A 25,885-nucleotide genomic window follows, 5' to 3' on the forward strand; every position below is an offset into this window, starting at 1 on the left:
TAAACAGAAAAGAAAGAAGAAGACCCTGGATAACATGGAAAGTAGTGCAATTGGATAATTCGAAACTTGATATGCAACGGAATAATAATTGCCTGTCTTCAGGAAGGTTGGAAAAGTTCCATTTTAAAATATAAAATTGTTTAAGGTGAATTCTGGTATATTTGAAAACATGTTCAGGGTAAGTCCATATATTTCAGATGATGCATCATATCAAAGATAGCAAAGATTATTAGAAAAGTTAATGCTTATTGCTTGAAATAGACAAATAGTATTGAAAAAAGTTGATAAGATATTTCTTTAATTTCCAGTGGGCGAAATTTGGAACATTTGAATGACTATAGAGACCAATTGTCAAAAATTATATTTATTTAATAACAAAAAATTAAGTATATTCTTATAAAAAATGCTGTCGAGAAAAGCTGACATTTTAGTTTTCTTTTAATTACCAGTGGGCAAACTTTGGGGACATCAACATCCACAGAGATCCATTAAGAAAATAGGAAAACAACTTTCCCAAAATGCTGATTTTTTAAAATTAACATTGGACGATACTTAAATTAGATAAGAAAGATGGTATTACGGTCATCAAGTCCAATTAAAAATGAAAATAACTAATTGATTAATATGATTCCAAAACAAAATGTATTTACAAATCTTACCCTTACCCTAATAAACTGATAATTTAAGCTTACGTTTTTCAATATTCAGTCTTTTCTTCTCTCTCTCTGCCACCCCCGTAATAATCTCGGTATATTCGCTAGCGATATCAGTTCTATCGGCCAAGGCTTTGATTGGGTTCTTTGTAGCACCCTTCCTTCTACGAATCTGCAAACATTTTTTATTAACCATGCTATAAAATAACACTTATAACGACTTTACCTGTACATTCTTTTTATACGTCAACAAAGATTGTCTTTCTACGGCATCAAAATCTTCAGGATTTACCTCGAGTCTTTCGCTACCGATCTTCGAGTGCTCAACACTCTTAAAGAAGGCGGTAAAAGTTACATCATCTGGTTTTATAATGGACACCACTCGTTTCTGGACTTTAGCCGGTGAAGCTATCACTAAAAAATTAAAAGTGGTATGTCGTATGAACAAATGTTAATTAATTAAAGGACTTACCTTGATGTCTTGCTATAGGAGAGAGAGCTGATTTGCTTCTGGTGAGATCAAAATGGTTGTTTTTCTCCGGGGACGAAGGAGTCGAAGACGAGTCTGTAAATAACGTTAAGCCATTGGTAATTAAACTTTCATGCGTCATTATTAAACACATAATAAAAACACAACTGCGTACTGCTTGTATGTTTTTATTATGATTACTTATAATCCTTATTATTTTGATAAGGAATCTTACAAAGCGTGATTCATCTATGTATTTAAAAAAAAGCATAATAGTTAAAATACCTTCTTTTCCTTTATATCTCTTGGCTTGTGGAGCTTTCTTGTTTTTATCGGTAGTAAGTATGTTAATAGTAGGGACTGCGTCTCTTATTTTCTCGCCCATTTTGCCAGCTACTGAAAATTTTTCTGCGTCACTTTTTTCCACTCTGCTCTTCCATTGCTTAGAAGCTGCGTCTAGCTCGTCTTTCTTAGCTTCCAGAACGGATTTTTCTGATAATACATCCTGAAATAATAAAATTTATAAAGATTTTTGTTGATATATTCTAATTCTTAAACAAATATATGTGGAAAAGGCTCGTGCTTTGTCTATCAATAAGATTCCATTCTAGGCCTGGATAGGAATAGTTAAAGTGACAAAAATACTATATGATGATATTGGATTTTATAATAAGTGTAAAAAGATTGTTACCAGCATAAGACCTTTGATAGTATAATATATTGCATGAACGTTTACCAACTGCTTATGTAGAACTCAATAAACATTATACGAATGTTGTGAAAATGTATTAACCAGAAACATTTATAGAATGCAATTTGAATATCGCTGAACCGTTTTATGATAAAACTGATTGCTAATTATTGTCAGATCTCTATGTGAATGTGTGATTGATATATTTATCAAACTGCTGAAAGCTATTATCTATAAAGGGTGTTACAAAATTCGGTGCAAATTTTTTAAGAGCGTATTGTTGGAGGTAAAATAAGACCTTTTTTTCCTATAAACATGCATTTTAAAATGCATCCCCTCAGAGCTACAGCCCGCGCACATAACTTGAAGAAAATCGATTATTTGGAACACTGGCTACAGTGATGCGTCAAATGTTTTAAAAATTTGCAAGTCTGCATTGTTTTGGATCCTCTTGACATTTTCCGTTCCAAAAATTGGGTAAACCCAATTTTAGGGAAGGATTCAGGGGGGCCTACTCTTATGATAGCCCATATTTTAATGTTTTCAACAATAAATTCAAAAATCTAGAACACGATCGAATTAGCTATAAAAAAATCTAAAATTATCGTTTTTTCCATTTTTTCGATAAAAATTAAATTTATTTGACAAAAAAACTAAAGTTTAATCGGTGTAATAATGCTTCCTTTCGTTTATCAGCGATTTTCTCGAAAACGCATAATTATATCGAAAAAAAGCAAGAGACAAAAATTTAAGATTTTTTCATGGCGAATTCAAGATAGTGTTGCTAGATTTTTACATTTCTTATAGAAAAAATAAAATAGGGGCCGAATCAGAAGGGTAAGCTTCCCTGATTCCTTCCCAAAAATTGGATTTACATCATTTTAGGGACAGAAATGAAAAAAGCACCCAAAAAACGAGGACATTTTCAGAAGAATTAATGGATAATTGTAGTTACGGTTCCAAATAATCGATTTCAAGCCATTTGCACGGGCTGTAGCTCGGAGGAAGGAAAAAAAGTCTTATTTTAACTCCAACAATACGCTCTTAAAATATTTGCACCGAATTTTGTAACACCCTGTATATTTGAAAGAAGGAAGGAAATTTTTAAGAATGTGTGTACCTTGGGAAACTAATACAAGTAAATGATTATGAATTAAAATCGTTTTAATATTGTATTCTTCGCCTTACTCCAACACAAACGGTCCTGAAAAATATAAATTCTTAATTTACGACGACTTTTTTACACTCAAAGCCATCCTCAAGAATGCTTCTATTTTAAAGTAAAAAAAAATATTTAAGCTACTTACTTCCAATTATGTCTGAAAAATGTAAAAAAAAAACGATTTTGTAATATACCTTTCTAAGTTCGAAAATTGGGTGGTTCTTGGACTTGGATGACATGAAATTGTGTATATAACCCAAAAAGCTTTTGAAGTACATGAAACGTTCTTATATACATCTATTCGGTAAGAATAATAGTTCTTGTTCTCTTTACCTAGAATCCCTTTATGAATATTATTATTATTTGAAAATATTCTCAAAAGCATCTAGAATTCTCCATGAAAATTAATTAGTAAAAAAATGCCTTAACTAAAGCTGTCCTAGCTACCCAAGGAGTTCTATATTAATGTGAAACAACATGAAAAAGTTCCTTATGCTCAAACAAATCCACTAATGAATACAAATCTTACTCTTGCAATCGATATACGCTTCAGCTTTACATTTAGTAGCTCTTGAACCTTCCATTAAAAAAAATGTAGGTGAAAGTTTTTGAGGTACATGAAACGTTCTTATGATATAATGAAACGTTCTTAAGATCGTATTAGTTTAGAAATAATTTATCTTTGACTGGTTTTATTAAAAAAAAATCTCATTAGTGCATTAAAATATTCTTAGGAATAGTGAAAAATTGCTAAAAATATTACATCTAAAATAGCACTAACTACGTTAAAATGTTAAATGACGTCAGGTTTTCTGAATATGTATAAAATGAGCTTTCAGAAGATTAAAATATTCCTGGTGTATTCAAAGAATATAAAAACCCCAAACAATTCTAGGAGAACTCTCTTAAGGTTCGAAAAAATCAAAAAAATATTTGATATTAATAGAATACTCTCAACATCTCACAACAAACTTACTTCAAGTTTATATTAAACGCCAACGTAATCTATATAAATGTTAATTTAAAACCGCAGGTCAAAAACACCTAAAAAAAACTCAAATACGATTTAGTTATCCGAAATTATCTTACTTCTTTCCGGGCCGCTTTCGCAAACACGAAATGCCAGACGAGCACGATACCAATTACAGTAAAAACGAACCACATTTTCATCCAAAGCACACTGAAATAATCAAATTTTCACTAGAACTTTGCACTTAATCTAATTTTTAGCCGCAAAAATCTACGTAGTTTGGCTCGCAATCCGCTTTTGACTAAGCACGAAAACTTCTCCTACTGTTTTTGATTAGAGACGCATGGGTGGCTGAATCTCCCATATGAATTTTTTACGGTAAGAGTCAGGTACATTGATAGAATCATGTACATTGAAAAAATGGGAACTACAAATGATGTTGAAGTGGCTATATAATAATTGTTGATATGCGTTTATTGTATTTTTAGGTGGTAGATATGATTTGCGGCCAGGAGATAAACGATTATGAATCATTACTGGTTAAGGTTTGTTTATCGATAGAAAAATATTTGAGATAATTATATTATCGTCAACAGTAAATAAAAAAAATAATAAACAAGGGAAATAAATAATATTGCATATTAAGGTATACTTATGTAGACGTATAACAGGAATGAGTATTTTTTATCGGTTAGTTATATTACGTTTTTGTTTTGTATATTTAAAAAGTTCGTAATTTAAACTGGAAATGTCATAAACAAAATTATTTTGATTTATACAAAATTAGACCAATATTTTAGAAGTATTTTTATATTTCACTTTGATCAATTATTGAAAATATAGTTTTTGATCTTTTCATTAAATATTTTATAATTTTTTTAGTTTTTATTTTTTTAAATATTTAAGTTACAAATTTTTGGCCATATGGTAATTTATAAATTGAAGGTTCACCTGCTTATAATTCCTCTTGTGAATTGCCATAAGAATATAATTCTGCAGAACTCTTAAGGACTAAAGATTGGCTTTGTGAGGTTCACTTCTATTATGCCTTGAAAGACTTGACTAAAGATCTATAAATAATTAAACATAACTTGTTACCCATTATTTTTCGAAGAACGTACAACATTTGTATTAAGCTTAGGCTTTTGTCGCAAAGAAAATTACTGTGATCTTTCCATTTTAAGTGTTGGTCAATTATAATTCCAAGATATTAAATTTTATTGGTTTCACGGATTATTTCATTAGTTTTAGAATTAAGAATTAAATCACTATTGTTTGTTGGTCTATTTTTATTTTTTATTGAAAAGGCTATGTAATTAGTTTTTTCCATATTAATTGTTAACCTCTGGGTACACAACCAATCTTTGATTTGTCCAAAATTACATGCAAGGTATTTTTCACTGCTTCACATGTATTACCCTTAAATATGAAGATCATATTATCTGCAAAACAAACTATTTGGCTCGGTATTTTTAGTTTGAGTAGAGAGTGTATATATGCAATAAACAAAATTGATCTCAATATTGTTCACTGTGGTATACCTGTGTTTATTCTTTTTGTATCATTTAGTTTTATTGACCATATTCTTTTTTCAAAGTAACTGTTAAACACCGTCCTTACCAAGCCTTTAACCCTATAGTGTTCCAAAATCAAAAAGCATGTTGTGAAGGACAGCATTGCAGGCTTTAGCAAGATCAATACATTTTTTCTGTAATATCCGTTAGGTTCTTTGTAATGTTAGTTATATACTGCATGTGCTGTACTACTCCCTTGTGAGAAGCTAAACTGATTTCCAGATAAAACTCAGCGAATCCAGAAATGTTTCCTCTGAAATAATTTTTCAAGAGCTTTTGAGAATTATTTATCATCTGCATCTACACCACTTCAATCTTATTATTAAACTAATTCTCTGGCTAGTAGCACTTTCCTCAATCTGTATATGGTTACAATGATGTGCATCCAGATATCCTCAAATTCTGATTAGGTTTCCTATCATACCATAAATTCTGTGTTATTTCACAATGTTTTCGGCATACCTGTTTCATCCATCATAACCTTTGCTTTACTAAGAAAACTCCTATTGACCTATAGCCCTTTCCATATACTTTGAATGTCAATAAACAGTTTCCTTGAACTCCTAATTGTTTCCAAATAGAGTTTCAGGCCGTGCCAGGTAATGTATCGTCCTTGGCGTGCATAATTCTAATTGAATGTCATCTGGGCGAGGCCCTAATGGCCGAATAATTGCGGGGAATCCGCCGCACACACGCCGACCGTGAAATTACCGGTATGGTAACTCTTCCTAGATTCTGCATTAGCGGTTTGCCTTTTTGCTCGCCATCCGATTTTTCCATTATTATATTACTATTATTATGGTCCATTCTGTTGGAGATTGGACCGCGGTTGATTAAATTGGAAAATACTTTTTGCATTATATGTAATATATATATGCGATAAGCGGCATGTTGATCATAAATTACAATTCTGTAGAAAATCTGATTTATATTCCGAGATGCCACGTAATTTTCAATTTCGCGATTTTCCAGCACCGGGTTAACCCAAAGGGAAATTGCGAACTAATTGCGAGCCCGCTGTTAAACGAATTTTTTTCTTTTACGACCTCGCGTCAATATTAAACTTCGTTAACGGCCTATTTGCTATACTCTTCACGTTTATTAGTAAAAGTTAATTTGTTTCCGTCCATCATGTTCAATTATATTCGCGACGAGACGTCACCTGTCTGTATAAAAGCATGTCAGTCGATCGGTGTGTTTGATTAAAGGGTAATTTGCTTATGTAAGAATTTTGTGGGGAATGCAAGAGATTTTTTTTGAAGAGAAGTAAATAAAGCATAATATTTTGAATATAAAAAAAACTTTGAATACATACATGCAATTAAGATGTAAACCCCATATCTACTTTATAACTCTTTTCTTGTTAACTATTACTAGCTTATTGTCCTGAAAATGAGAGTGTACATTAAAATGATTTTGACAATTTTTTTGCACAATAAATAGAGAAGCATTACTTTTTAGAAAATAAAGGCAAGGCAATACATTATAATACGAAAAATATGATATGAATATATAAAATATGACTTATATACAGTATTTCCTTTTCTGAATATGTAGAAGTTGTGTGGTCCCAAACATAAAATGTAATTTTACGATTATTCTTTATCATTTTAATTACATAAAAGGAACAAAGATTTAGTGAAGGTGAATCGGTGATAAATCGAAATATTTATACCAGAATCTTTTTTATGGTCACTTATTTTACTTTGGATTAAAATTCAACAATATATCACTTTCATGTTTGATTGACAACAAAAGGGTGACCTTTTTTAAAAATTATATTGTTTTTATTTTTTTATAGTAATTTATTTTCATTTATGAGTAATTATTTGATTGCTCTTATTGAGGTTGGGTTAAGGTGAATAAACCAACGTTTATGTTATAATATTTGAAGCTGCCGAAGTTAAAGCATCCTTATGGCAGTAAAATGGAGAATTAGAAAATGTTGAGGGATTAATAAAAATCTCAATAACGTATTTTATTTGTATGAAAACAGCAACTGCTACACAGCACAAAAACCACAATTATCACTTTATATCTTAATTTAGTAATAAGAAAAATTAAATTGTTTTTTATCTGTACTACTATGTTCATGCAATAATTAGGTTATTTATTAATATACTTTGAACAAACGAACAACTTTTTTATTTTAAACTTTTACTACGTACTTTTCAAAAAGTACTCAATAGAATCGATAAAAAAATCTACGATTATACAAAACTACAAAATTATCAAAAACCATCTAGATCGTAAAAATATAAGAATCCGTATGAAGGTAATTTCCCAAGATAATCTGCAATTCAGTTTAACATAGTTAAGCAAATTAAAGAAAGCCAAAGAGCCATTCCAGATATTTCGGAATACAAAAAAATCTGGAATGATAATAAATCCCATTAATGGAATATTCCTTAGAGTCTTTATTCCTCTGTCTTGACTAGAACAATACTTCTTGGTATGAATTTTTAAAACTCTAAAGAATTAATGGAACAACGCAAAGAAAGTGAAAGAGTTCCTTTAGATATTCGGAAATAGAGAAAGAATCTGGAAAAGTGATAAAAATTTCAGTAGAATATTAAATAATTCTTACGAAAAAATTAAAGAAAGTGAAAGAGCTAATTCAGTTTCTTTCATTTTTTCAAAAATGATAAAAATATCAGTGGAATACCAAATAATTCTTAATTAATGCATGACTTAAGCCAGCTGAATTTACTAGTAGCGAAGCGAGAATGAAAAAAAAACAGTAAAGTTATCAAGCTTTCTGAATCATTGTGATTGGCTACAATTTAAACATTTTCAAGAACATCTATTGTGTTTCCATTCGTAAGAACAAACTTGCTCCCATCCATTTGTCTTTTCTATAGTCTAACATATAAAAGCGGTAACGACACGAACCGAACAAGACGGAAGTGCACCATTAACCTTTTTTTAACCGAAAACAGATCGCTTCAGCGACGAATGTCAATACCGATGTGTACCATTAAAGGAGAAATTGCCTTTTTAGCGTTCCTGCTCACGAACCTAATTATTTAAATGTTGAACTTGAGACGGTTTTTATCGACGAGATGGGTGACGTTATTAATATTAAAAAAGGAGTAAGACGGGCCCGGTTCAATTTGCCGCTGTAAAGAGTTTGATTCGACGATTAAGTAGTAAATTATGGTAATTCATTGTACTCCAATTGAATGAGATACGTGTTAACGCATGTCTCAATAAAATTAACACTTGTTAGTGTCAGATCTGATGATATGTAGTTATTAAGCAGGATTGTAGTCTCGTGGGAAGCTTGTTCGCGGCATAACTTACGTTAAATCGGTTTCTTTCTTTCAGGAGTTTCAATTCATCACAGCTGTTGTTGTTTAAGGCGACCCGTTTCATCCATCCCTTTTCTCCGTCCTCTTGGAGTTTTGCTCTCAAATTTGCTATGGACTGAGGCATGGTTCCTGATGTATGGGTATGCGATCTGAAAAATATATGTCAATTAATAAAATTATATTGGGAAGGATGCACTAGTGTGACGAATACGAGGGAATACTGATTGAATGATTCATTCTGTTCATGACAATAAACGAAACGAATTTTAAAACGTAAAATTTGCCAATGATTGGCATACAATTTGATTCTGTAAAGGAAGCAAATTTATATATTTTGAGTAACATATTTTCACATCTTGCCAAGAAGCCATTATAATTTTTTTTTGTTTGATATTTAAATTAATTTCAAGCTTTTGAAGTCATTTCTTTTTTGTAATTTTTCGGTTTTTTTAAAGTATCTAAAATTATTTTGAAATTCTCGGTTCTTTCCTGGCATTTAAAGGCATCACTTATTTCTTCTGAGTTGTGAGGATACTCTTAGTGTGATTTCTTATATTAATTTTCCATGATTTTTACCTGGTATTTAAAGCTTCAAAGGCCATTGAAATCTGTTCAATCAAATAATTGGTTTCATTTTGCACAATTCGGTTGCGTTACACTCTTGATCTACTTAATAAACAAAATTGTCGAGAAAACAGAAACTAGAGAGATTGTGTCGTGTTTTTTGTGACCTTACGAAAGCATTTGACTTGTTGTATTGCATAATTTCCTTATTAGAAAATTAAAATCGTATAAATTTGTTGGAAATAGTATTAAGTTAAAAAGCTATAGCATAAATTTATAGCAAATGATGTATGTTTATCAGTTTAACTTTAAGTAAAAGAGAAATATAATAATAAATTGAAAGTCACAATAATTTTTGCAGACGGTAATATCCTGATTTCAAATGAAAATAAAACCAAAAACATTTAGTCACTAAAACGCGCGAGAACTGAAACATATTAACAAACTCATTCAACATTAATGTAATAGAAGTGCAAAATTTTATCCATTATTAGTCACACAATAGTAATAATGGTTATTCAAACTCGACCTATTTAATCGCATTTTCGTGTTTTAGTAATTCCTTCACAAGGTTTATCTAAAAGTGTAAACTATAGACTTCGTGACTTTGAAGTCTAATCGAGTAAAATAAGGAGATCTAGCTGGCCATTCTATAAGTTTTCTTTGCCGTATCCATCATTCTAAAAATTGAAATTATCGCAGTGATGAGTCCATTTTGCTAAACATGTACTTGAATTTTCATCCTTGTTGGGTTTATTTTAGAACTCAAAGAAATTCCGGTCGTAGCAGCAATATTACATTATCTGAGAATATTTAAAAAAAAAAACAGAGAAAAGAGCGGAGAACAAGCGGATGCCTAAGATGATCTTATCATACAAAATATAAAGAATATACAAATATTTGTGAGAAAGTTTTTAACTATTGTCTATTTTATCAATACCTTCTAATACTAGAGGTTTTCTTTGAGCTTCTTGCAGATTCTTCTATACCAGAAGGGTCTTCAAAGCTCCTGGAATCCCCAGATGCGTCACATGATTTAGCGGCAGGCCTTATGAATGACAAACTCTTGCTTTTCGATAGACAGTCTTCAAGTTGTTGCCTAAAAAAGAAAACAAGCGTTTAGTCAATTTTAATAGTGGAACGAGAACAAGAATTACTACATTAAAGCAATCTGCAAAATTAATGGGGTTAATTTCGCAAACCAATCCATTTAGAAATCGAGTTGTAGCGGCCCATAAATATTATTGATAGTATTCAAAATTTATTATTCATAGTAATACTTATATGTATAGGTAAATATGTCACAGATAGTTGATCGCATATCAATTACTGTGCCTTTCGATTTTGGTTTAATGTATGTAATAATGCGATCTAGTTTTGAGATATCAAAGTATAAACGACGAGTAGATGGTAGCGGACTATTTCCGAGTCAAGATGAAAGCAATTTATGCTGCTTGATGAGAATATTGAAAATTATAAAATCTATACGGGTTGTCATCCTCAGAAGAGTAATAATGGACAAAATTGTAATTCTGCAGAATATTAGAGAAACAATTTTAATTACATGTCAATCATGGTAAATCGCTAAAGAAGTTCAGTCTTGGAAATATGTATAATTACAAAAACCCTTAAATTATAAATTACTTAGAAAATGTTAAACACAATGAAATGCTTTTTTTTTAGAATTTCGTAATAATTAAATTTTGTGAAACCCTAATCTTGTTATAAATATATTATAACGTTCTTTGTAAAATTCTATAACCTCCTAAAAACCCCCTTTCCACACCTAGACATCTATTTTAATTAAACGGTAAGTATTTAAGATTAAAGTAAGGGTCAATTAATTAATAAAAATAGACATTGGAAGAGTCGACATTAGAAAAAATATGTCAAAATTTCCTTTCTTTCGAGAAAGAGTACGAATAAGAAAGTATAGAAATATATTAACGTAAAGACGTTTGGGATGTATGTATCATATGAAATTTTTTGCTTGATTTCGACCCAGGAACCCGCTCCTGAATTTTGTCGCAATATTAAAAAAATAGCCTGTATATTAAAGCAACTAATAAATATCTAAATATAATGAATGCTTGGACTATTTGGCCACGCTTTATAGCATTGAGTATTGTCTGATACCACTTTCTATCTTGCTCTGCGCAGTATGGCCCAGCAGTTGTCCTCGTCTAGGAGGATCATAGTCCAGGTGTATTTATGAAATGATTTTAAATGCTCCTTTTAGTGTGCAAATAATAATTTAATTTATGATCGCTTTTTTGCTTTTAGATTGTGATTGGCACTGTATTTTTTGGTGAATTCGAGTGAAATTAATAAGATTTTTAACAAGCAAAATAAATTTCAAAACAAAAACACAAAGTAACATTATTGTATAATGTTTTACTCATCTTAGCACGCAGACAGCAATGGTTTAATAAGGAGTTATTTATTTATTTATTATAATTGTATTAAAATAACATTTTCGCTTGTAATAATATCAAAGAAAATAATTTGAAATTTAGAACATAAAATGATTCAATATTAATATAATAAACACATACTTATGTCATAAGAGCCTGGACTATAGTAATCCTTTTAATATCGTGATTATTATTTTATATAAATTTTATTATATTTAGTAGGTTTTTACACTAACATGTAGGCATAATTCACAATGCATTTATTATCTTAAATAAACTCAATATTTATGCCTTAGGACCCCCAACTATAAAGTCACCCTTTTCACAACATTTCGCAAAGGCGTATGTCCCTTTCACTCTAACGCACAGGTGTGGTTTTCTTACTTTAATTTAAAACAGATATTTTAAAGAATTATTTGAATAAAAAAATTTGTATGAAGAAATGATTTTCGATTAGGTTTTTTCGTTTCTTTTTTGACAATTTTGAACTATATTTTTAGGTTTTCATTCAAATAGTTAAATAGTTTTAAAGGTTTAGTTCAGCACTTACTAAAAAAATAATAATCAATAATACCGATTTGTTTCTAATTTTTTTATTCTATATTCCAAAGAAACTTACCGGAAAAATAACGAAAAATAGGACTACATTTTGAAGACCGACGTGCCTTTTCACAATTTATAATATACATATGTTTACCTATTGGGTACATAGTTTAAAGGGAAGTCAGTTTTAACCTATGAATGTTTTTTGAGAACCTAAAATAAACGTAACCTTTCTTTCTACTAAGAAAGCGGTTTAACGCTTTATTGCTATTTATAACTCGTTAAGTCCCTTACATATCGATTTCCACGTTATCTCTTCTTCTAGGTCTCTGAACTCGCGGAACGCTAATAAAAATCCCGAGGGGTGAAACTCCAAATTTAGGAAGCTGGGGGATATATTTTTAGTTTTAATCCCTACCCGGAAGTTTAAGGTAAACCAGTGTGAGAATACACGAACTGGCTGCTTGCTTTTCGAAGATCAAAGCACAAATATGCAGATTTTATTGATTCAGCAGCGAGAGGACCGGTGTAATAAAGGTTTTATTACGAGGTAAAATTATTAATATTCATTTAGCAGATATATAATATTTAACTTTGTACTTCTCGCACACAAATTAGCAGGACAATGTTAAAAAAGAATTGTAACAACACACAAAGCTTTTTGTATTGACCATTTTGGTGTCGAAACTTTATTTGTTTATATACGCTTTCACTTTCAAGATCGTTAAACATTATTGTAAATACTGGCTTAATTTTTCTGAATATGCCTAGAGATTATTGCATGATTTATATTATGTAGTTAAGGTTTTTTAATTATATGATGATGGAGGTTTCTAATGGTTTCTCCGTTGGTTTCAATGCTATTAACCAGTAAAGAAACTTATTTTAATTTGACTTTGTTTATCAACATAAGTCACGGGTACAGGGTATTTCAAATTCGAGGATTGAGATTTTCGAAATCCGAGATTGAAATTTTCAAAAAATTGTCTAGTCTGATGTTTATTAAAATACCCTATAAAAAAATCCGAATCATCCGAGACAAAAATGGAAATTAAAAATATTTTTTAATAATGGAAAAATGATAATTCCATACAGTCAAAGGCTTCACAAAAATCCAAATAATTCTTTAATTTTTTAGTGCATTATAATTTTAGTGCATTTTGTAACCAAAATTTGTATATAAATTTCCTGCATAAACCAGATAATTGTTAAACAATGGAAAGGTAGTAAATGATGTAGGCTTGTTTTGGCAATTATTTATTTTGCTCAAAACTGTATAAGTAAAACAGGGTAAGTGCACATATAACGCAAAATGGTACTTATCTGATTTTGGCAGGAAGCCGACGATACATACCCAAATTGTAATAGGATATGTACCCTAATTGATATAATCCTATTGGAGTTATAAACTAGTTTTTTAATGTATTAAAAACATCTTTATACTCTCAAGGCATTACAAAAATCTAAATATTTTGAAAACGCATAAAATGATTATATTATTATCAATTTTAGTTTTATAAGAGAGCTGATGAATTTCTTTCATCGGAAAAGCCATTTCAAGTTTCCTTGTAAATACAATAGTCTTGGAGTTAAATAGTGTGTTTGTGTATTATTAAGCCAGACAGCACACATCCTTCAATTGATGTCGAGTATTAGTCCCAACAAGTCGAAATGTCCATGAGTTAATAATAAATATCCTATCGGTTAATAAACGACAAAATAATTTTGGCCAATCCAATGAACTTTAAAATAACTTTGTCCGATGGAGTACCATTGACCTTCCAAAAGAAACTTTCAACAGTATAGTTAGTTTACTTGAGTCCAGTCGATGGAGCGATGATTAAGACTAATTTATTCATTTTAGTGAATATACAGGACGTACGAACAATGTACGAAATTCTTATTACCATAGCTAAAAAAAAGAGAATCTATTGGATAAATATTAAAAAATGAAAAGCCATTGGACTCATATTAAAACAAATATATTATATATCCATCCGTATTGTGAGATTTGTATCACTTTATTTAATATCCATTGACTTTTCTGACGAAATTAAATGAATGTCCATTGGATGTTTATATTTTTAAAAAGAGGAAACCTTTGGATGTCCACAGGACACATTTGTGCTATCTGAGTCTTGATACTGTCAAACGCTTTACAACAATCTAAATATTGTAAAAATTCGTGTGATAATTTAATTAATTTTCCTTTCAGATGAGCTGATGAGCTTCCTTACTAAGTTATCCAACAATAATTTCAAGTACTTTCCATAATATCTTAATGAGATTTTTTTTGCTGCTTCAAGTAACGTCATTTTTTTTTTTAATTTTCGGTTTTCTCCGGAAATATTCCGAATTTTTAAATGACATGTTAATGAGCATCGAATTACGCAACCTTGCTATAATTAGTATCTTTTAATCCCTGCACTATTATACAAGGTAAAAATAATTATCGAACGCCTCTGACCAAAAGCCAATGCAAGACTGCCAAGTGCACCTATAAGGAAAAAAAAAGCCTCAAGTGTTGATCCTAATAAGACAAATACAGAAGCCTTAACGAGTGCATATGGCGTATCTGTTTACACAAATCGCGTTTCTCTACTGGTATCGCATACGTAATTCGAATTCGTTTTCTGTTGTCTATTCTGCGTACCGTATGACATCCTATATCAAATCGGTTCCGATTTTTATCTGAATTGGTATTTCGACCTTGGCTTCCTTGTTGTGTTTGAACGTTAGAAAAATGCACATTTTATTTATTATTGATCGTGTAAAACATATTTGTTTTTTGATCATTTTATTATATTATATATTTTTTTATTTTATATTTTAATATATGTATTCTCATTTAAAACAAAACTCTTTTAATGATCTATAATAATTCTATCTCAATTTAATTAATTCCATAATCAATTAATAACTTGATATATTTAAAATAACGTATATTGCTAAAGATCTCTAATATTCATTGAGTTAAGGGGACACCCAAAAATATTAATTGGGAGGCAGTCAGAAAGCAACGTTTGAGAGAAATGTGTGTCTGTTGTTGTATTGAAAAAAGAGTTGTGTTTACTGGTTAAACCAGGCTGCTAAATTTAATAGTGGTGAATATGTGAGAAATAGTTGATCTTGAGTAGATATGTGGCCATTATGAGAAGTTTGTACAGATCTGTTTGCGCATCTTGAAGATGCCCGCACAAGTAGGTGTGAAAGCCTCTGTTCAATTAGGAACGAATGCGCAATTCCTCGAGTGCTGTCTGGTAAGACTGGGGGCCTTACCTGGGGCTCGATTGACACGAATAAACAGAAGGATATAGTAGAAATATATCCTTTGTCTAATTCGTTGAGATGCTTACTGTTTAGCGGCAGTGGAGCGTCTGGGGAAGCCCTTACTATTTTAGGTGACACTAGCTAGTCGTCAAATAAAGGAAGATAACATGTTTGACATATGTATATATTGAAATGTGACATTGTGTAAATTGATGTTGACTAAGATGATGCAAGGGAACGGAAGTTCCCCGGTGAGTATATTTTATTATTGCCAAAAGTTGACAGAACAGTAAATATTGTTTTTCTTAATTATTTTTATGTGATGTTCGAGTTTATGTCTAACAATATAAGAAGGATGACTGTTAAGTGAATTTGCATTGTAGAGACCCATTGGCTAAGAACAACTCTGGCAGGTAATAAACCACATTTTAAAGCGTATTTTACAATCGAGCGTATGAAATTTGCACATTTAATACCACCTAATAAATAATTAATTAACTACTTTAGAGCGAGCATTCACTCTGAGATTAAATCGAGACAAAAAGTTTGAAGTAAAACGTCAAGTGTCTCTCAAACTTGCTACGTATTTTAATGGGCGACTGCTGCTTTTCATAATTTGAGACAGAACACTCGTAATTCTTAATTACTGTTTTACTAATTAAAGTTAATGAACCGTTAAGTCGCAAGGTGTTGTTCATTTTACTCTGATGATACTTTGCCTTTTTCGTTATATTGCATCTTATTTGATATTAAGTTTTCCCTGTAATGAATTAATGATTTGTATGACTTGTATGTTAATGTTTACGTCTAAGTTGTGGAACATTAGTAATGAAGGATTTTAAAATTTCATGATATTTTTAACGAATATTTACAATGAGATAAAAATAATTTTTTTTAATGACTTATTTACCCAAGCTGTCGAATATTACTTGAAATTTTGTGTAAGATATTTAATTTTTTTTTTAGTTAATTTCTAATGAAACAGACGTGAATCCGAAAAAAAAGGAAGAAGGGAAAGAAAAACCCTGTAAAGTTTTTAGAAAAGGAAACTTCTAAAGCAACTGTAATGAAAAATAAACGTTTTCTCTTAAAGAAAATAACTAACTTTGAGAAATATTAGAGAAAATGGAAAAAGATCTCACTCATAGGTCAAGAGTTTTTTCCATTTCTTGCTACACATTTTCTAATTTGAAAAAGAAATTACTCCCATATTTATTCCAAACTACTTCACTAACTTAATATAAATCAAACTTTTATACTGAAAACTCTTTTTAACGGAATCTTATAATCTATACCTCGTTGCCTCCTCGTCCTCCATCTCCATCTTGACTTGTCAAGATTAGATTTTTTCTCTCTGGTTCTGATTTCTTGTTAAGCGTTTAATTATTATTACTTTTTGCACAGTTTTATTAAGTCTTTATCCTTCTTCTGTTTGACATGAAGAATTTTTCATCAAAATGTGCCTTAGTGAATTTCTTAAACAGAAACTCATCATTTCAGTATGAAATAAGCATATAGGAGGGTCGTTCAATAGGTCGTTATATTTATACAGGGTGTCCCATAACTTCTTCTAGTCAAAGAACCGATAATAACCATGATATCCAGCGATACTGCGAGGTGATAAAAACGAGTATAACTTCTTTGTGCCTAAGTATATATGGGTTTTTCATGAGAATCTCATCGTTTCAGTTAATATTACTCTAAAAAGTTATACCTTTGTCGAATCACTCATAGCGACCGTTTTCGAGAATCTTTAACTTTTATTGCGGCCTAAATTTAAAAAAAATATGGTATTTACTATTTGCATTTTTTCTAGGGAAATTCAATTTTTCAGACATGTAGAGCTAAGCAGTGTTAATCGAAATTCACCCAAATAAAAAAATTATAATAAGCGCCACATCCTGCATTATCGAAACTTTGAGTTTTCGATACACGTAAATTTTTCAAAATTTTTACACTAGGCTTTTACATTGATTGGGCTGAGGCCTTTCAAATAAAAGTATAGTCTACCACATAACAATGCCCAATTTTCTCCATTTTCACAAGTTCACTGAAAACGTTCACTATTGATGGCTGCCAAACTAAGCAACGTGGCGCCTTAAAACTTGAAACATGTGCTTTAAGGATTGTGTACTTTCTAATACAGTGATATTTTTCAAACAACTATCGCTATCTCTAGGTCAGCCCGGGTACTTCTGAGAGCACCTTCGACAAACACACTTTCCAAAACAAACATCAAATGCCTTTCTCTCCTGAATTAAAATGTGAAAAAAAAATGAATCTCTTCAATTGAATCCACTTTAAAGTGAAATCAGAAAAAGCTTCTCGATTTAAAATAAAAAATAATTTCTAAAGGGATATCCGGACGAACACGTTCGGCCGCAGAATTTATCGAATGAAACCCGAGGGAATAAAATGTCCGAAACACCGGAAAGTCCAGAGATTCAGGCCATAAATTCCGGGAAGTATTGTGGAAACTATCGATCAGCACCGAACAGGTCTATTTTGCAACTTTAATTTAACCGCAGCTAAATGGATGTTGTTTGGTTCAGCGCGGGCAAAAGTTCAATGTGCATCAATTCAATATTGTTCGAGCATGGCCTAATTGAAATCTGTCTGTTTTCAATCGAATTGTTTGTCAGGAAAAGCTGGTTCCCTTATAAAGGGTCATTTTAGGTTGCATCGGTTTAGCGCTGCAATCTTTAAGGGATTTTCTCTTGATAATTTGAGCCTACATAATCCGGGAACAATACCAACTAATAAACTGTCGAGTTCACTTGCAGTATATTTAGCTCCCCCTTTTTTGAATCCTATTGTTACCCCACTGTCGCCAGACGTTGGTTGGTTGTCTGGCAGTTTCAAGGGATTTATCGATCTTCCCTTTTTGGGGGTGAAAGCACCCGCTACGCGCTCCGTGGAAACTCACGAGTTAGTACAGTAGAGCCCAAGAAAGTTTTGTTAGAAATAATATTAAATTACTATTTAAACTTTCTTTAACTTAATAAGCTTAGAACTTCGTTCATTTTAAATTTTTGGATTAAAATAGTTTTACCAGAGCTGTAAAATATCACCACCTGTGTCACTTTCTTGGTTTATTAGAATTTAAATATATTTTATATAAATATTATTAGAATATTTTCATTATTTTGATAAAAAAAATTAGTTTCAAAATCCTTAAAAAAGTGCAATGTGAGTATTTACTTGTTTTTTTTTATTCACTGTGTTTGTATATATATTAATTTTAATACATATACAAGTAGTTATTTTATTTTATGTTTGTTTATATTAGTCTACAAAAAAACCAGTACAACTTTATCTAACTAATAATATACTTACTAATGGGTATATTTTATTATTGGAGAAATTAGTTGGGTAAGTGTCATGACATAAATTATAATTAGTGTCTGCTACTATTAATATTTTCCAACAATGTATATAAATTTCATGTAATGTTTATTTAACATTTATTTTATTTAAAAAAACGTTTTATTTATTATTATTATCCTTAAAGTCGTCAAGATATTTTCATTTTTTAAATGGTTTTTATTCTTGCTTTTACATTCATTGTTGATTATGTTTTTAGTCCTAGCAATGTATTTGTCCCATATACCGACGGATTTTAAGCAAATTTAATGAACTTGCGTCAACAGAAAATCACGAAGAAGATTCATGTAGCCGTAAAATTCTAATTAGGGCATTTAATTAGCCTTTAATGGGCTTTTAATGGCTATATATCGCAAACAGTTATTTCCCACTATCGAGACTACTTTTCTCACCTGTTATGCTGACTTCAAACTTGATTTAGTTTTTGTATCAAAATGAACAGAAAGAATTTTATTGAGGCTTTAAATAGGGTGCAAAAACGCATGTTTTTTCTGCTCATTTATATCTAATTGACTTATTAATAAGCCTTTATATATCAGTAAAACTGAGTTTTAATTTTTTCTCGAAGATGCTAACATCGTTCAAACGTAACAGCGAAACACGTGTTGAGAGTTAAATAAAGATATTTGGTGAGTGGTAAAACGCTTTTGTAAATTTACTTTTTCTCAAAAATTTAATATGTATTTTAAAAATTCTTAATTTTTAATTTCAATTTGGTTTTATAGGCGATAATTCGGTTTCTTTTCAAAAGAATCTCTACTATAGAAAGGATATAACAAATTTAATATGACTGAAAAGAATGGAAAAAAAAATACTTCGGTCGCCTGAAAACATGAAAAAGTATTTCAAATTCAGAAAAATCGAAAGAAAACGCGAAAGAGTATTTTTATTTGCTGGAAGAAGTACAAATATTTTCTAATACCTAGAGGAAACCTAAAATAACTTTAAATACCTAAAATTTAATTGAAAACTAGTCGTTTTAAATTTCCTGAAAACACTTGAAAAACCATATCAAATTCTAGATAAAAATAATTCCTACTTTTAATTCCAAAGAGACATAACAAATTAATTCTAATGCTTTGGCGATATGAAAAATTCATCAAAAGCTTGAAATAATGCTTAATAAATCCTGGAAATTCATTCCAATGCCTGGAATAAATTAAAATTCCGTCAAATGCTTGATATACAAGCAATAAATCCCAGATATTAAAAATCATTTTTGTTTCATGTTTTTAAAAACAGTTTTTCTTTTATTCCAAACATTTGACGGTATGCTTAATTTATTCCAGGCACTGAAATTAATTTCCAGAATTTATGGAACATATTTTTCAATGATTCCAGACTTTTAACATATTTCTTGTATGCCCAAGGCATTGAAATTAATTTTTTATTTGTTCCATGTTTTTAAAAACAGTTTTTCTTTTATTTCAAACATTTGACGGTATGCTTAATTTATTCCAGGCACTAAAATTAATTTCCAGAATTTATGGAACATATTTTTCAATGATTCCAGGCTTTTAACATATTTCTTGTATCTTCAAGGCATTGGAATTAATTTTTTATTTGTTCCATGTTTTTAAAAACAGTTTTTCTTTTATTCCACCTTTTTCTATTATTTCAAGCTTTTGACGTATTTTTTTACAGCTCCAAGGAATTAGAATCAATTTTTTATGTCTTTTAGGAATTAAAGTATATTTTTATTTTATTCTAGCATTTGATATAATTTTTCAAGTATCTTTAAGAAATTTAAAACGACTAATTTTTAATTAAATTTCAGGTATTTAAAGTTATTTTAGGTTTCTTCAAGGTAGGAATAGAAATTACTTTTAATGCCTAGAAACCAAAAAGAGCATTTTTAATCCCTGGGAGACGTACGAATAACTTGTAATATCTAAAGGAAACTCAATTGTACTGAGTTCTTTGTTTACTTAATAAATATAAATTGGTAATTTAGATTTTTAAAATTTCTAATTTTTCAATTTCACTTTGATTTTATAAGTGATAATTATGCTTATTTTGAAATAATTCTTGGCATGCAAAACTATAGAAGCCAGCAACTTAATAGAAAAGATAAAACTAAGGAGAATTACACCCATATTACATAAGTATTTTGTCTCTGTTATCTCTGTTGTCTTTACAAACCTGCCACAAAAATTGTGGTATTTTTGGGGCGAGAAATAATAATGAAATACAGTTATACTAATTATAAAGGGTGTTTTTTTTAGAGGCGGAGAACACTCATTTGGCAACACTGTTTTTTATGACAGCCGACCTGACAGTTCTGGGTTATTTTTAGATTAGTTTGGTTTGGCAATTCATCATGAACAGACTCACGCCGGAGCAACGTTTATTTTGAAAGACATGGTTCTATTCGAGAAACACATCGGGCATTACGTGAGTTTTATGGTGCTCATATTCGTCCTTCAGAGAGATTAATTCGAGCAACTGTTGATCGTTTTCGCAATACTTTTACTCTAGTCGACAATACGCATCCCGTAAGACGCCGTACAGTGCGCACGCAACAAGAGATAGCTGCTGTGCAGCATAGTGTTGATAATGATCCAAATGTGTCAATTCGTCGTCGTTCTCAACTTGTCCAGGAGTTGAAACCCCAGGATCAATTTTTGCGCCATACATTAGCTGAATTAGCGGAAAGAAAGATTGCTGTTGATCCACGATTTCATATGAAAATTTTGTTCAGTGATGAAGCACACTTTTGGTTAAATGGCTATGTAAACAATCAGAATTGCCCAACTTGGGGGATAAGATTCCACAAGCTATTGGCGAAAAACCGTTACATCCAGAAAAACTAACCGTTTGGTGCGCTTTATGGGCCGGTGGAATCATTGGTCCTTATGTCTTCAGAAATGCTGATGGTCAGAACGTTACGGTAAACGGTAAACGATACAGAAACATGATAACCAACTTTTTTGTGCCTCAATTGGAAGCCGTTGCAGAAATGTGGTTTCAGCAGGACGGTGCCACGTGCCATACAGCGCGCCAAACAATTAATTTACTGCAAGAGACATTCGAGCAACGAATAATTTCAAGGAATGGACCTGTAAACTGGCCAGCTCCTTCGTGCGACTTGACGCCATTAGATTATTTTCTTTGGGGCTATGTTAAGTCGCATGTCTACGCTGATAAACCCGAAACACTTGAGCACTTGGAAGCCAACATACGACGCGTGATTGCCGAAATACAGCCTGCAGTACTGGAAAGAGTGTGTGAAAATTGGTGCAATAATGCATTACTATATTTTACTTTTTTTAGTTTCTTATTATTGTCTACCATATTGGTCAGGATGTTTAAATAGTTGCCAGTTGTACGGCTTCTCTGTTTAATTTTTATTGGCGTTTATTCAATCATCTACGTTGCAATTTGTTAAATTTTCATTTACTAACTAAAATTTTGATATTATATTATCGTTGTGAGACTCAAAAAATGTATTTAAATAACCTTAATTGAGACATTTTATGGAAATTAGGTTAAACCCCGTATATGGATTCATAGCAGAAATATACAGACTGAATATCTCTCTTATTAAAACTGAATTTAACATTTTGATTCTTCTTCTAACATACTGATTGTTGCCATATGCAACTCAAGACGCTTAATAAAATAAGTTAAATTTACCACATTACCAGTGGTGCCAACGATATTCTCCAAAACTAAGCTTGTTCCGCTAATTTCGATTAAAATATAACTTGTAAGTTGCGCCATTGATTGGAAAATGTTTAAGCTGGCGGTCCAATATAACTAAATTTCTTTAATAAATTAAAAATGCAGTCGAATGTCTGGAATAAAAGTAAAACTGTTTTCAAAAACATGGAACCAAAATTACTTTTTGAGAGTCATTTTAAAAGCTTGGGATTAAATGAAAAATTACTATAAATACCTAAAAGTTATTAAAATCATTTCCTGACTCCTGGAAGACGTACGAACAATTTGCAATACCTTGAACAAACTTACAATGATTTCAAATATAATTAATAATTATAAAAATGTAGAATATTACTTTAAAATATCTCGAAGACATAAATACCTCAAATAAACAGCAGCATCCAATCTGTCGTCGGGTCAAAAGGTTATTTATTCATTAAATACAAAATATACTTATTAAGAACTATTCCGAGCTTCTAAACTCATACCCAAAATTTGTCCCATTATTAAACTCACCGTGTATAAACCATATCACATATTGTATCATATAAACTCACATATTGTTCTGACTCATAAATTTAATATTTAATTTGCTCACCTATATTTCACAAAGGTTAATAAAACGTATGTTTTAACCAGGTAATAAAATTATTTTTATAAAATTGTGTCAAGGGCGCGATACATAATGGAACACAAAAAAGCCATATAATATATTTAAAAGAAAGTAATCTTACTGAATCGTTCAAAAGGGATTAAGTAAACGGAGCTCGGAAATAGACAAATTCAATTTAATAAAATAAACTTATTTTTTATAAGGTCATCTGGTATTTTATTTATGAAGGACGAGCGATTGTTCAATTTGCTGTTACATCCTTTTTTAGTCAATTTTAAACAATGAATACAGCAAGAGGTGTTATTATTATTAGATATATTAGATAGTTATCTCTAATAATAATTAACTAGTCTTGGCTATAAGGAATCTTAAAATTATTTGAAAAAAATAAATAAAAAAAAAACAGATAGAACGTCATGGTATAAAGGTTAATTATAATATAGCCTGGAAAAGAATTAGAAAATACGGAAAGTAAAGAAAAATATATATAATAACATATTAATCGACGTCAGGTAGAAAATATACATATACAAATAATCATAATAAACAATAAAGAGATAGTAAATTTGTATTGAGTTCGGAGTATTGGGAACTATATCACAGATGTTGAAAATGGTATAGGTTGGAATGACTCTAAGGACTCGTGTAGACTCTTGGTCAAATTTACACCGGCAAAAAACCGTAAGTAGAAACTAAACTAAACTACGCTAAAAAACTTAACAAGAAAAGGTAATATTGATAATACAGCCTTTTATTGTGGATCTTATTACAAAGAATAATTCTTCATCAGTTAAAACGACTCTAAGTGTTATTGTATGCTGTCCAATATTTATTATTATTGTGTAAGCCTTTGACCCTCTCTCTATAGGAATACCAAACTGGTTATCAGTAAAAACCTTATGACCTCGATGACAGATATAATATAAACAAACTCTGATAGTAGTAAATAAACTTTGTTTATAACAATCCTACTAACGTTAGGTGGCAATGGTTCTTACTGAATAAGTTCCTACGCGATTCATTACAGGTTCCTGTGTAACCTTATATAGCATTTCCTTTATTTTTTCTGGCGTTACGCACTTTTCAAGCACCTGTTTAAACAAACGTTACAGGTTCTTTGAAATCGATAGTTTTGTTTGTTTTATCGCATTCATTTTTTGTATATGCTTTTCTTCTTTTACTTGTGGCACTTAGTTCCTACTCCCAGTCATCGATAAAGTCATTAACGAAAGCGAGCATCTAAAAATAAAACCGATCCCGTTAAACGAGGCGTGTCAAATGTCAGACCATCCATGTTGAACTGGAGTAACAATAAAAGAAACGGGAAAAGGCTATTTCGGTAAACGAAAAGATACTTCCTGCGTAATGACACTTATAGGTCGAGTTCTCTGTGACGTCACAGAACGGTGATAAGTTAAAATAGCTATAGCTAATTTTGTTCTTTTGTGGGAATACGATTTGGCCTTTTGGCGAATTGACCTTCTTTATGTAAGACTATTGGAAATAGACCAGGTGACCCAGGTGTACGTTACGTAACGTGCGTGATTTTAGGAATTTAAAGGGGATGATATCATAATAGAAAACTAATAATAGTGGCACACATACACAAAAAAAATATTATGGGTAGGTTCAAATTTTACGTATTTTTCTAATATTTCGATGTTCTATGAATGTATCGATATTGCGAAGATATTTTGTTATAAGGTTTCCTCATTGAAATGACCATTAATGATTTTTTTGTAAAAAATATGCAAGTTTTACTTTTTTCAGGTTTTTTTATTCTTGGCCATTTTGATGTTTCATATTTTCTTTTAATTTTTTTTTTGTTTATTAACTAAATAAGAGATTATATAGAAAACCCATTTGTATAGCCGGAATGTTTTCTGATTTCGATGATACTTTTTATATAATATTTCAAAAACTTCGAGGCATTTTGAAGGATTTTAACTCTAATAAAAAATAAAAATAAATGTAATGAAGAAAACGTTTCCTGAGATAAGAAGAGAAGATTAATTTCTTTAAACAAATAAATGGAAAAAATAAAATAAAATAAAAGATAGGTATAGGCGAGGAATCAAAAATAGCCTTTTAATTTAAATTTCCGGCAATTCGATTCCTAAGAGGATTTTCATATTAGCAGAAATATTTCCTATATATATGTCGCAATCAGCCTAATACGCTAAAAGTATTATAAAAACACAGTTTTTCAAGGTCAAGGTCGACCCGTAGGCCGGTAAGATTTTCAGATCTTATATTGCTGTTTTTTCCTCTTATAAATAAATCTTACGATTAAAAATAATCTCTTATTAAATGACAGAAATTCAACAAAAATTCTGCACCTTTTTTACGCAAATTGGAGAAACATTTTGCTTCCATGGAATTAGAAATACTAATAAAAAATCTTTTTGTAATGCAATTAAATTTCTATGCATATTTTATTTTCAAGATTATTTTAAAACAAAAATTAAACTACGCCTATTTATAGTTGAAAAGAGAATTAAATTTCAAATATTTTGTCCTATACATGTATAAGCTTTAAGAAGACTATAGTTAAAATGTGGAAAGAGCACAATACACGAAAAATGACGAAGATGAGACTTCACA

The 25,885-nt window shown here is 30.5% G+C and overlaps 1 protein-coding gene across 6 annotated transcripts in view; it reads right to left on the bottom strand.

Moving 5' to 3' along the window:
- Window positions 1-25,885, bottom strand: part of LOC126739900 (supervillin-like) — a 292,907-nt gene that overhangs the window by 21,970 nt on the left and 245,052 nt on the right. For all 6 annotated transcript variants that reach the window (XM_050445725.1, XM_050445723.1, XM_050445721.1 and 3 more), the window contains 6 exons: window positions 10,335-10,493; window positions 8,823-8,979; window positions 1,408-1,627; window positions 1,126-1,218; window positions 880-1,067; window positions 693-825 (listed from right to left, as the gene is read on the bottom strand). In XM_050445725.1, coding sequence (XP_050301682.1) covers window positions 693-825; window positions 880-1,067; window positions 1,126-1,218; window positions 1,408-1,627; window positions 8,823-8,979; window positions 10,335-10,493 — 950 coding nt within the window. The remainder of the gene's footprint in view (window positions 1-692; window positions 826-879; window positions 1,068-1,125; window positions 1,219-1,407; window positions 1,628-8,822; window positions 8,980-10,334; window positions 10,494-25,885) is intronic.

The sequence above is a fragment of the Anthonomus grandis genome, chromosome 8 (assembly GCF_022605725.1).
Source record: "Anthonomus grandis grandis chromosome 8, icAntGran1.3, whole genome shotgun sequence".
NCBI lineage: Eukaryota > Metazoa > Arthropoda > Insecta > Coleoptera > Curculionidae > Anthonomus > Anthonomus grandis.